At 37.2% G+C, this 14841-nt stretch overlaps 1 protein-coding gene across 1 annotated transcript in view; it reads right to left on the bottom strand.

Annotated features, from left to right (window-relative positions):
- Nucleotides 1–14841, bottom strand: part of LOC117332500 (autism susceptibility gene 2 protein-like) — a 250883-nt gene that overhangs the window by 140412 nt on the left and 95630 nt on the right. Inside the window, exon 2 of the mRNA XM_033891431.1 lies at nucleotides 2404–2529. Coding sequence (XP_033747322.1) covers nucleotides 2404–2529 — 126 coding nt within the window. The remainder of the gene's footprint in view (nucleotides 1–2403; nucleotides 2530–14841) is intronic.

Here is a 14841-nt window from a genome sequence, read left to right as displayed (position 1 = left end):
GCGATAACAAACTTCAATTGTCAAAATCCAAGATGGCTGCCTGTCGGCCATGTTGTTTTCTGATTGGTCTCAAAATGCAATATGCATAACTAAGCACCAAGGGAAACCTACATATGAAATTTGAGAAAGATCCCTTCAGTTCTTTCTCAGAAATAGCGATAACAAACTTCAATTGACAAAATCCAAGATGGCAACCTGTCGGCCATGTTGTTTTCCGATTGGTCTCAAAATGCAATATGCATAACTAGGCACCAAGGGGAATCTACATATGAAATTTGAGAAAGATCCCTTCAGTACTTTCTCAGAAATAGCGATAACAAACTTCAATTGCCAAAATCCAAGATGGCTGCCTGTCGGCCATGTTGTTTTCCGATTGGCCTCAAAATGCAATATGCATAACTAGGCACCAAGGGGAATCTACATATGAAATTTGAGAAAGATCCCTTCAGTACTTTCTCAGAAATAGCGATAACAAACTTCAATTGTCAAAATCCAAGATGGCTGCCTGTCGGCCATGTTGTTTTCCGATTGGCCTCAAAATGCAATATGCATAACTAGGCACCAAGGGAAACCTACATATGAAATTTGAGAAAGATCCCTTGAGTACTTTCTTAGAAATAGCGATAACAAACTTCAATTGTCAAAATCTAAGATGGCTGCCTGTCGGCCATGTTGTTTTCCTATTGGTCTCAAAATGCAATATACATAACTAGGCACCAAGGGAAACCTACATATGAAATTTGAGAAAGATCCCTTCAGTACTTTCTCAGAAATAGCGATAACAAACTCAATTGTCAAAATCAAAGATGGCTACCTGTCGGCCATGTGGTTTTCGATTGGTCTCAAAATGCAATATGCATAACTAGGCACCAAGGGGAATCTACATATGAAACTGAGAAAGATCCCTTCAGTACTTTCTCAGAAATAGTGATAACAAACTTCAATTGTCAAAATCCAAGATGGCTGCCTGTCGGCCATGTTGTTTTCCGATTGGTCTCAAAATGCATATGCACAACTAAGCACTAAGGGAAACCTACATATGAAATTTGAGAAAGATCCCTTCAGTACCTTCTCAGAAATAGCGATAACAAACTTCAATTGTCAAAATCCAAGATGGCTGCTGTCGGCCATGTGTTTTCCGATTGGTCTCCAAAATGGCAATATGCATAACTAGGCACCAAGGGGAATCTACATATGAAATTTGAGAAAGATCCCTTGAGTACTTTCTCAGAAATAGCGATAACAAACTTCAATTGTCAAAATCCAAGATGGCTGCCTGTCGGCCATGTTGTTTTACGATTGGTCTCAAAATGCAATATGCCTAACTAGGCACCAAGGGAAACCCACATATGAAATTTGAGAGAAGATCCTTCAGTACCTTCTCAGAATAGCGATAACAAACTTCAATTGTCAAAATCCAAGAGGCGCCTGTCGGCCATGTGTTTTCCGATTGGTCCTCAAAATGCAATATGCATAACTAGGCACCAAGGGGAATATATATGAAATTTGAGAAGATCACTTGAGTACTTTCTCAGAATTAGCGATAACAAACTCAATTGTCAAATCCAAGATGCTGCCTGTCGGCCATGTTGTTTTACGATTGGTCCTCAAAATGCCAATATGCAAAATCCAAGATGGCTGCCTGTCGGCCATGTTGTTTTACGATTGGTCTCAAAATGCAATATGCATAACTAGGCACCAAGGGGAACCCACATATGAAATTTGAGAAAGATCCCTTCAGTACTTTCTGAGGATTAGCGATAACAAGAATTGTTTACGGACGGACGACGGACCACGGACGCAGGGCGATTTGAATAGCCCACCATCTGATGATGGTGGGCTAAAAATCAAACAATTTCATCCAAGTTATCATATGATACTTTCCTGTTATGCTGTTGACACCCAACATATTGAGCCATGCATGCTGCCTTTTATGGGGATATAAAAACAGTCTGTATCAATGAAGTGCTACAACTTAACATATTTCAGGCACAGTGGTTTAGTGGTATAACGCAGGGCTATGTGGCCGAAGGGTCGCTAGTTCAAGTCCGGGCACGGGTTCTGTGTAGTATCCTTGTGTTCCAGTCGTATATGAGTATGTGGTAGGGCAGTGCAAGAAAAGTTGTGTGTAAGCTGCTAGTGCCAGAATGGCAGCTCCAGCTGTATGCTCCTCAGGGAGTTGAGAAAGACTGGTTGCTTAAGGCCCAATAACCATGGATAATATAATGAATGAACCACTTTGAGCCGGCTGTGTTGCTGTGATATAGCGGTTTATGAAATGCATTATTACATTTGGTTACTTTCTAATTCTATATATTCATCACAGGTCTGAAAGATAAAGCGAAGGTTATACAACATATATGAATTGTAGAAGTATGTTTTCTGCCAACAACAGACAAATACCTGTGATTTTTTTTCTCGTTTCTTCTTTACACGATTGTTTTTCTCTTTGTCTCGTTCTTTGTTCTGCGAGTTACACATGTCTTTCTTGTCGTTGGATTTGAGGTTCATAGAGTTCTTCACAGCATTCTGAAATGAATAAAATGAAATCTTGTATACAAAGGAAAGGTTTGGTTTATTTTGTTTAATGTCCTATTAACAGCCAGAGTCATTTAAGGACGTGCCAGGTTTTGGAGGTGGAGGAAAGCTGGAGTACCCGGAGAAAAACCACCGACCTACGGTCAAGTACTAGGCAACTGCCCCACGCTGGTATTGAACTTGCAATCCAGAGGTAGAGAGCTAGTGATAAAGTGTCATGACACCTTAACCACTCGGTCACCATGGCCAGGAAAAATAAATGTCTTTTAATACGAGGTTACATCGCAATAATATAAAATGCAATAAGCACTTCACAATAGTCATGATGGTTCCAATGAAATTGGTCACTAGCCGTAACATTTAAGAGTACCAGGGATGATTGCATTCCAATCTAAAAGAAAATTTTCATAAAAAGGCTTTATTCTAATGCCACAGAAAAAACATACTATACTAATAAGCAAAACAAGCCCCTCACTACAAATAAGTCAACTTTTTATTTTGTACAGAATCACTTTGTCAAGTGGCTCACAAATAAACCCTCCCCATCACTAAAGTTTTACACGAGGAGGGGGGTACTAAAGGATAAATACGGTAATATCACAGGACATCAACCCAATAAGTCTAAACCAAATGTACAGTGAAACCTGACTTTACCGATACACGGCGGGACTGAGACATTTTGTCATAAACGACAGTGTGTCGGTAAAGTCATTGTTTACAATGAGAGTGTGTCGGTAAAATCATTGTTGACAATGTCAGTGTGTCGGTAGTCATTGTTGACAATGACAGTGTGTCGGTAGTCATTGTTGACAATGACAGTGTGTCGGTAAAGTCATTGTTGACAATGTCAGTGTGTCGGTCAAATCATTGTTGACAATGACAGTAGAGCATGTCGTTGTTCCATTGGATATGGTCAGATGTTACAGGTGTCATTAAAGTCAGTGGTCAGTAAAGTCAGGTTTCACTGTAACATCATACATTCCTTCTGCAATGAGCTATTACGTAAAATCTAAGTCTGTGAAACCTGACTTTACCGACACACCTTTAGAATGAGCAAATATGTTGGATATGACAGTGTGTCAGTAAAGTCTCTTTCGGCAACAACAGTGGAGCATGTCGCTGTTCCGATGGATATGGTCAGATGTTATAGGATGTTGTTAATGTCTGTGGTTGGTAAAGTCAGGTTTCACTGTACCAGAAAATCATCAACATGGGTAATTTTATTCCTATATTACAGAAACTCAATCAAGAAACTGAAATGTGAAAAGGAAAGAAACATGACTGTTCTCTATATCACAGGAAATCTCCATGAAACAATGTCATAGAAAATTAAGTTTTGCTATAGTTACCAAATAATAACACAATAACTATTGGATATTGATTTCATATACCCATCCTCACTTGGCTCTATCAGACTACAGCAACATTGATACGGCCCTAGAGACAGAATGCAGATTGAAAGTCATTACGACAGAGATACGGTGTCATCAAATTGTTAAAACCAGAAGCAAGGCCATTTTTTACGAACACGAATTGATTAAATCTTTTTCATTTGAATCATTACGAGGTCACTTGCCCAGCAAAACCTTCTAGTAATGTAGAAGGACTATTTGCTGAAAAAAAAAATTGAAAGGTCAAAGGGTAATTGTGTCTCTAGAATTGATTTTAGGAGTTAATAATACAGCTAACTGTAGCTAGGTTAGAAGGGCTTAGAGACATGTGCCCACTTATAAGCCTTGAGAGCTCACAGTTAAAACAGCCATCTGTGCTACAAAGCTCCTGTTTTATTGGGCATTGTGTGTCCTCCTCCAGCACTTCATTAGAATTCATGGCGGCTTTTCACAAATAACAACTGACTGGTTGTTTAGAATCTTGGTAATACCAGACCAAAGACCCAACAAACAATGATAAGAGAACACAAATGATATTTCAAGATCAGCTGGTATGACACACCCACATATATAGATTTACATTTGTTGTATAAGATTGAATTCAAATTGCAGGTGATTTCTGGTTGTAAAACATGTACTGGTACAAAACATCCCCTAGTAATGAAATACTTTTTATATTTGTACAAGACTTACACTAGTTGTACAAGATATCCCATAATTATACAAGATTTAGTGTAACAATAGCTATACATGATTTACCATAGTTATACACGATTTACCATAGTTATACAAGATTACCATAGTGATACACGATTTACCATAGTTACACAAGATTTACCATAGTTATACAAGATTTACCCCAGTTATACAAAATTTACCATAGTTATACAAGATTTACCATAGTTACACAAGATTTACCATAGCTATACAAGATTTACCCCAGTTATACAAGATTTACCATAGTTACACAAGATTTACCATCGTGATACATGATTTACCATAAATCCACATTACTTAACCTAGTTGAGTCTAGTTGTGAAAGGTTTAGTCTGGTTGTACATACTTACACTACCTGTACAATATTTTCCCAAGATTGAACAAGACATGACCTACAGTTGAAGCATATTCAACCAGTTTTAAGACTCACCAATATCAATGAAATCAAGATTCTGTCTTTGGACAAAGAGAAGTGGATATAACACAAAACAATGGATACAGATGAACAACTCGTCAGTGTTGACTATAACAACATAGTGATGAGTTTGACGAGTTGTCTCTATCAACGTAGTTTCTGAGTCAATGAATAGGATTCTGTCTACAGAGAGACAGATGAACGGACAGCTAGACAACCTGATTCCAGTGTCCCATCCCCACCCCCTTTGTTGGTCTCTAGTTAGACAAAATATGTAGACACACATGTCTAATTCCCATGTATAATGTAATATCAATGACTTTTCACAGTTGTCAAACATATCTAGGGATACATTCTGACATATCAGTTCTTGTGGCCTTGAGCTTTAATTGGTGTACTGATCTAGCCTTATCGGTGGATTAGGTTCGGATCAACAACACCAGGGCTATTACTGGACATCAGTGACAAGCCAAAGTCACCAGCCATTGTAATCGGAATATCTGTCAGTTTGGCAGGTAATGCATGGAATACAAATCGTTTAGACTTAACTGCTAACTTCTGTACGTCATGTATGCAGGTCAGCAATGTCTTGTAAATTTAGTCAGCAGTGTCTTGTAAAGCTGGTCAGCAGTGTCTTGTAAAGCTGGTCAGTAGTGTCTTATACAGCGGGTCAGCAGTGTCTTGTAAAGCCGGTCAGTAGTGTCTTGTACAGCTGGTCAGTAGTGTCTTGTAAAGCTGGTCAGTAGTGTCTTGTACAGCTGGTCAGTAGTGTCTTGTAAAGCTGTTCAGTAGTGTATTGTAAAGCTGGTCAGAAGTGTCTTGTAAAGCTGGTCAGCAGTGTCTTGTAAAGCTGGTCAGTGGTGTCTTGTAAAGCTGGTCAGAAGTGTCTTGTAAAGCTGGTCAGTAGTGTCTTGTAAAGCTGGTCAGAAGTGTCTTGTAAAGCTGGTCAGTAGTGTCTTGTAAAGCTGGTCAGCAGTGTCTTGTGAAGCTGGTCAGTAGTGTCTTATAAAGCTGGTCAGAAGTGTCTTGTAAAGATGGTCAGTGGTATCTTGTAAAGCTGGTCAGAAGTGTCTTGTAAAGCTTGTCAGAAGTGTCTTGCAAAGCTGGTTAGAAGTGTCTTGTAAAGCTGGTCAGCAGTGTCTTGCAAAGCTGGTCAGAAGTGTCTTGTAAAGCTGGTCAGTCGTGTGTTTTATAAAGCTGGTCAGTCGTGTGTTTTATAAAGCTGGTCAGCAGTGTCTTGTACAGCTGGTCAGTGGTGTCTTGTAAAGCTGGTCAGTAGTATCTTAATTGTAAAGCTGGTCAGAAGTGTCTTGTACAGCTGGTCAGAAGTGTCTTGTACAGCTGGTCAGTGGTGTGTTTTATAAAGCTGGTCAGCAGCGTCTTGTACAGCTGGTCAGCAGCGTTCTATATAGCCTATGTTTTATTCCGATTCGTCCACCTCAGCAGCTGTCCTATCATATTGTATGGACTAGCAAGGGTCAGTCACTCTTGTATAAGGAGAACAGACAGATGCCCTCAAATCAAATTACTACCGATCAATGTCTTCACTGGCATATAAATATCACCTCAAATGAATTGTATAAAACATGGCCAGTGGTATTGATACGGATTAAATGTGGCTCTTGGGTGTTTTGTGTGGTTCAGGACTTAAGTAAATAGGAATCTAAATATCATTTACACACCATGTGTATATGTCAACTGACCAGACGCTGGTCACAAGGAAGATTTGGCTTGTTTTAAAGATTACCGAGTATTCTGATATATGTTAAGTATATTTGATACATTGTCCATTCTTTTACACACATTTATATTGATCTCTTTAAATTCTTCAAACTCTTTGAATTCTTCTAATTCATTATTGAATTCTTCTAATTCTCTAATTCATTATTGAATTTTTCTAATTCTCTAATTCATTATTGAATTCTTCTAATTCATTATTGAATTCTTCTAATTCCTTATTGAATTCTTCTAATTCCTTATTGAATTCTTCTAATTCCTTATTGAATTCTTCTAATTCCTTATTGAATTCTTCTATTCTTCTAATTCATTATCTTTCAACATTAAAAAGTATTTTAAACTTATGTAAACATGTTACATATACTGTATAGCCAGTTATTTTCTGTGGGTCAAACTTTTAGCAAGTTTGATATAAAATGAAACAACTGAATTTCAACACATCAAAATTTCACAATCTGGCTATAAGAGGATATCTAAATTTCAAAATTACTTCTATTGATGTCAAATAACAAATTGATCTTTGCTGCTTTTATACATTTATCTACCTGTGATTCCCTTGCTTTAATTAACCTAACAACCAACCTACCTGTGGGAATCAAACATTCTGTGCTGGCTAATGACAGTACAATATAATGACAGTCTTAATCAGTGTTTATTTCTCCATTAATATTTATGTGTTTCTTAACTTCATGGACCAAATTTTTAGGCTAACGGTTTTCAGCCCAGTTCAGTTCCGCTACATTCAATAAAATCTTTGCCCCCAAAGACAAAAACAAGACCTAATACCATCTTCCGTGAGTATTTAGATGGGCGTGAATTGTAACAGGAGAGGAAACACACAATGACCAGACCAGGACTCGAACCCAGGACTCGAACCCAGAACCTCTAAATTCTAGACGAATGCTGTAACAATTTTAGCCACCTAGCCACCAGTGCTGAGTTCAGTTTCGCTACATTCCTTCCTCCAACAAAATCTTTGACCCCAATGATTATATAAGACCCAATACGACCTTCTATGGGTATTTAGTTGGGCCCGAAATGTGACAGGATTGGAAGATGCAATGACAAGGCCAGGACTCGAACCCAGGACCTCCGAACTCTAGACGAATGCTCTAACCATTTTAGCCACCAGCGTTCAACCGAGTCCAGTTCCACTAAATCAGTGTTGTCTGTACTATACTCCAATATACTGTCACAATGTTTTCATTTCATTTGATATTGTGACATTATTTTTTTACCAGATTTTTTTGTATTTTCATCATTTTTATATGCTTTTAATACCCTCACATTTAAACATGTTGTTATACATCATATATATATATATTTATATATAAAGTCAATGATTTTTTGTAATTCAACATGTTTTTAAAGTCAATGATTTATTGTAATTATATAATTCAACATATTTGTAAAGTGAATGATTTATTGTAATTCAACATGTTTGTAAAGTCAATAATTTATATTAATTCAACATGTCTCTATATTCAATAATTTAATATAATTCAACATGTTTATATGATATTTATTTCTATATGTATTTTCTTTTATGTCACCACTGCCAATCGCAACCTTACGTGCACACATGCAATCCAGGACTAGATTGTTGCCCTGTCTGGTTGTCTTGTGTTTTACGGCCATGTAATCAACATGCCACAGACACACACCTAGACCCAATCTGACTAGCATGGCACCTCACCACTACAGATTGCATTAATATATCATGGCACATCTGGTGCTATAAAAGATGTCCTTTATCAGGCCGTGGCTTCGGCAATTACAACAAAGGAAAGTCAATCGTATATCATCTCCATAATTACAGTGGCAGTAGTTTAGGGACTAGCTTAACACTAACTCGATTTCTAATATACAATTTGAAAACTGATTAAATTCACAATAGTTGTTCAGGCTAGCTTATAATTTCCTTGAATTGATATCAATCAGTAAATCAATTTAGGTGATATATGCAATAGTAATTCTGTGTAATTTGGTTTGGTCTATTTTGTTTAACAACCAGAGTCATTTAAGGACGGCCTACGGTCAGTACCTGGTAACTGCCCAACGTGGGTTTCGAACTCGCAACCCAGAGGTGAAGGGCTAGTGGTAAAGTGTCGGGACAACTTAACCACTTGTCCACTGCAGACCCTCTATGTAAATCACAAAAAATTGTATAATAGGAAGTATTAAGGCCCCACTAATGAACATTGCAAAATTGACTTTCTCCTATATATGACTGTAACCTAATTAACAGTTTAGAATAATCAACAGTAATTCTGTGTAATTCACCATGCACCTCGGCCCCAATCCAGTATATTATGAGTTTTTGGGGTTTTTTCCCCCAATTCACCACAAAGGCTCCATTACTGTATAATGTTACATTATTTCTGTGCAAGTCACAATGGATGCCCAACTTCTGTATATTTTGGAAGTATTTTGCATAATTCACCATGGAGGACCCACTTCTGTATATTGTGAAGTATTTCATGTAATTCATCACAGAGATCCCACTTCCTTACATTGTAACAGTATCTTTGTGTAATTCACCATGGAGGCCCCACTTCTGTATATTGTAAAGTATTTCATGTAATTCATCACAGAGATCCCACTTCCTTACACTATGACAGTTTTTTGTGTAATTCACCAGGCCCCACTTCTGTATATTGTGACAGGTTTTTGTGTAATTCACAAGGCCCCACTTGTGTATATTGTGACAGGTTTTGGTGTAATTCACCACAAGGCCCCATTTCTGTATCATATTTAATCCTTTAGAGCCTCAAGCTAACCAAGCTTTGGTGGGTTGTGATAGTAATCTGTGTAATTCACCATTAGTGCCCTAGTCGTGTACATGGTTATTACATTCAATACAAGTTCATTATCAACCCAACAATCCTAATTGAATGATTTATACTGCAACAAGCAAAATGCAATTATTTTGAAATAACACTTCAATTCACAACATTAGTATTACCCTGTAATCATCAGCAATCAACGAAATTAAATCAAAGTAAAAATTTCATTATAATACATGTACACACTCAGTATTTTTACTTAGAGCTAGATTTTAAAAAGCATAAATAAGAAATGGAAAAGAGTATGCCAATCTTAGAGGTGGCACCATTAAATAATCAAATCTAGTGGTTGAGAAATTTTTAATTTATTTTTCAGATTTTAAATTTTGCTGATGGTTGTGAATCTAGCAATTAATTTAGTATGGAAAAAAATCACTCCACATAAATTTAACACAAGTGAGATTCAATCGAGATAAAACAATACAGTTACAATTTAAATTCTGTGAGAGGAGTAGAAAACTACACCAATATATACTGTTAGTACTGTAGCTAGGACTTGTGTTAAATTACTTGTATAACAGATAACATTCAGGATAAATATTAGGTAGCCTACAGCCAATCCATCACCTAACCTAGGGGTCTTGTACTCCTACCTCGACTTTGGTATGCTCCTTGGTGAGTGATACAACTACTAAGTATATCATGTTCTACTCTCATTTATTGGCGTTATATCTGACAAGTTTTAACATGCAAAGGTATCAATTTCTGACTTATAGAGGAGTAAAATTACTCTTTTACAAAACTTTAATCTTATATAGCTGTGTCATGCATATATACCTGTTGGCCTGATATCAATCTTAACTCACAAATATACCTATTGGCCCAATATCAATCTTAACTCACAAATATACCTATTGGCCTGATATCAATCTTAACTCACAAATATACCTATTGGCCTGATATCAATCTTTACTCACAAATATACCTATTGGCCCGACATCAATCTTAACTCACAAATATACCTATTGGCTCGATATCAATCTAAACTCACAAATATACCTATTGGCCTGATATCAATCTTAACTCACAATATACCTATTGGCCCGATATCAATCTTAACTCACAAATATACCTATTGGCCCGATATCAATCTTAACTCACAAATATACCTATTGGCCCGATATCAATCTTAACTCATAAATATACCTATTGGCCCGATATCAATCTTAACTCACAAATATACCTATTGGCTCGATATCAATCTTAACTCACAATATACCTATTGGCCCGACATCAATCTTAACTCACAATATACCTATTGGCCTGATATCAATCTTAACTCACAAATATATCTATTGGCCCGACATCAATCTTAACTCACAAATATACCTAAGATTTGATTCCTCTTGTACAAATTTCTCCAGTGACCTTCACCTTGTCTTGTACAAATATATCTACTGACTTATACCTTGTCCTGTACAGATATACCACTGACCTTCACCTTGTCTAGCATACATATACCTAATTATCTTAACCTTTCTTTCATAAAATGCCCAATGGCCTTCACCTTTAAGCACTCTGTAAAATACCCCAGACAGTGGTTATGGTTCCTTAAAGCCTGTAAAGTATATGACACTATCGAAGGATATATTTTTTCTTCAGATACCTGCCCTGGAGCTTTTACTTCAATCCTCTCATGGAACAACAACAACCTATGTAATGGAAACACTAAACATTTATTTCACGGCTGATTGATCTTCTTTGTTAAACTACAACCTGAAGCCAGAGTCAAATAACCATAAAAAGCTTGAGTGCTTAATCAGAGAAAATTGTTATTTTACATAAAACACATCATGCATCATTTGTCAGGAGAAATCAAGCAAAAAGACAATTCATTTCATAAAGTGCACATAAGACTTTTATAGGTTAACAGACAGCAAAGGTCATAGTCACAGCCAAAGGTCATATAACGTCAGCCATGTTGGGTATAACTTCCTAAGGATTTTGTAACTCAGTTAGATATAAATGTCAATGACAAAATACAAGTTACAAATCACTGCTACAATCTGAAACATCCCTAATTGTTATTAAACTTCACAAAACATCAGAAATACTTTTTAATTGGAATAATAAGAAACGATGAAGACAATTTATCCGAGTGACAAATAGAGACGAAGGTTAGCAACAAATTAATACCAGTATGTGGCTATAAGCTGGAGGTTTGGAGTGTTTTAAAAGTGGAAACTAGGGCAGTGCTAAGTGAAATTTCAAAAGAGATTGACCAAATTGGACAGATGGCATTTAGCAAAACCATATTTATATTTAGATTAACTTGAGTTCCGACTCTTCTTCTTGGAAAACAATCCTATATGCTGGGAAGTAAAGCCTGCAGGATTCCGCTCTAGTCATTAGGGAGGAAAAAATGCAATCAACATTAATCAACCTTTGATCTTTTACTTCTAAAACTATTTCAGGGTAGGAAAGCACAAAGGTCAGAATGAACCACTTTGAAAATACAAATCATTAGGTCTGAATTGATTTTCCTGTTATAGTAATTGACCTTGAACTGTTCCAGGAGGTAAATACATTCAATAGGGAAGCCCTGTATGTAGTTCGGGAATAACTGTGTTAGTAAGAAATGTATGGCCCCTCCCCCAGTAAGAAATGTATTGCCCCTCCCCCAGTAATTGGACCAGGGCTGGTTGAGGCTGTGTCTGTTACTGTGTGTAGACAACCACTAAAGTGAGTATAAGTCCAACTTATTGATAGACTAGCCTTGTCTCCACTAATGTGATGGCTGTGAAGTCAGATATGCCAAGTGCCAAGATTAGTAGGTAGCTTGTAAACTCAAGTCTGTGCAGAGACCAAACAAGCTCTCAACAATCCATCCGGGCCTGGTGAATACCTGTACTACAGGCACAACACCTCACTTTATTTTCCACCTGTGACAACTCCAATCTACCCTACAGATTAAAACTGTCTCCCCACTGACAGATAAGGAAAATATTTAACATGCAACCTGACAAGAGGGGAGACACACATGGACAAAAGGGCCATATACTGTCATGATTACCAGAGACAAGTGTTGAGGATCTACAGACAATATATAACCCACCACCTCAATGCTTCAACACACTTCTTAGGGAATTATAAGTGGCATCACACAGCAGTTTGTGATCAATACAAAGAGTACCCAAAGGCCAGTATGTTCCTAATCTCATATTGGTGGTAGGATATCAAATAGGATTAAAACACTTATGGTAAACATAACAGACCATTAATCCTTGACCTATACATCACTATGGTAACATAACAGACCATTAGACCTTGACCTTTACATCACTATGGTAACATAACAGACCATGTAGACCTTGACCTATACATCACTACGGTAACATAACAGACCATTAGACCTTGACCTATACATCACTATGGTAACATAACAGACCGTGTAGACCTTGACCTATACATCACTATGGTAACATAACAGACCATTAGTCCTTGACCTATACATCAATATGGTAACATAACAGACCATTAGTCCTTGACCTATACATCACTATGGTAACATAACAGACTGTGTAGACCTTGACCTATACATCACTATGGTAACATAACAGACCATTAGATCTTGACCTATACATCACTATGGTAACATAACAGACCATGTAAACCTTGACCTATACATCACTATGGTAACATAACAGACCATTAGACCTTGACCTATACATCACTATGGTAACATAACAGACCGTGTAGACCTTGACCTATACATCACTATGGTAACATAACAGACCATTATACCTTGACCTATACATCACTATGGTAACATAACAGACCATTAGACCTTGACCTATACATCACTATGGTAACATAACAGACCATTCGTCCTTGACCTATACATCAATTTGGTAACACCCACCCTGTGTTGCTGTTGTTCCTGTGACCTGTTGGATTAATCTGTCCATATAAGCCATGTACATAATTTTTCAGAAGATAAATTACCTTACTTTGTATCAATGACCTTTCAATGGACCAATGACCTACTTTTGACAAAATGCTAATTCAATGTATCGCCCACTTTGCATTAACAATAAGCTTGCTATTGGACCAATGACCTTCCATTTGACCTTGACCTTTCAATGGATCAACAGATTTATTTGTACCTAATAACTTTTATTTAATGATCTAACATGTAACCAATGACTTTGTCTGATGACCTTCATTCCGTCAATGACATTTCATTAAATTAAAAGCATTACCTCTCATGTCACCTTTGCATGCTTGACCTATTTCATCACTAACCTCATTTTGGTAACCTTTGCATGCTTGACCTATTTCATCACTAACCTCATTTTGGTAACCTTTGCATGCTTGACCTATTTCATCACTAACCTCATTTTGGTAACCTTTGCATGCTTGACCTATTTCATCACTAACCTCATTTTGGTAACCTTTGCATGCTTGACCTATTTCATCACTAACCTCATTTTGGTAACCTTTGCATGCTTGACCTATTTCATCACTAACCTCATTTTGGTAACCTTTGTATGCTTGACCTATTTCATCACTAACCTCATTTTGGACCACCTTTGGACCACCTAACTTTCATCATTAAATAAGGTACTGGTTTTGGTTTGCATCTTCTTTGGTTGAATCATGACTTGGAATACATCATGATGTGTTTTACACCAGACTTCAGCACATATTTTAGTCCATATCATCTTTGGACAGACCGTTGATCTTCAGCTTGACATACCTATTACAGACCAATGTGTTAGTCCTTTAGGACCTATACCTAGCCCACCACTTTTAGTCATCATCAAACCCATTACAAGGTAAACCTGGGCTTTAAGGTTATTTAGATATGGGAACTGAATATACAAATGGACTCAGCTGAGCCTTGAAGCATTAAATCAAGTGAGAGGACATCAATACAGCACTCCTGTGTATACCACTATCAGCCTGTAATCTCCTACAAGGTAACTCACTGTAGTAATCAGCACTTCTGCCAAGGTAAGTCTGTTAAAGGGCCGGTCTGTCCATGTGTGGGAGCTCTTGTGTATATACAAAGGCTTACAGGCCATAACAGTTTATTGATTTCCAGTGTCTCAATCAGACATACATATACATGGAGCCACACATAGGGTATCATTACAACAGATGAGAAGGGGATGGGAAGAAATCAATGCCTGCCCTGATAGTGTTAATTATGGAATATTTCATCTGTATGAGGCTGTGTTTATTACTGTGTAGA

This window comes from Pecten maximus, chromosome 8, assembly GCF_902652985.1.
Source record: "Pecten maximus chromosome 8, xPecMax1.1, whole genome shotgun sequence".
Classification (NCBI taxonomy): Eukaryota; Metazoa; Mollusca; class Bivalvia; order Pectinida; family Pectinidae; genus Pecten; species Pecten maximus.
The sequence above is the reverse complement of the archived record's forward strand: the minus strand, read 5'-3'. Positions and strand labels throughout refer to the sequence as shown.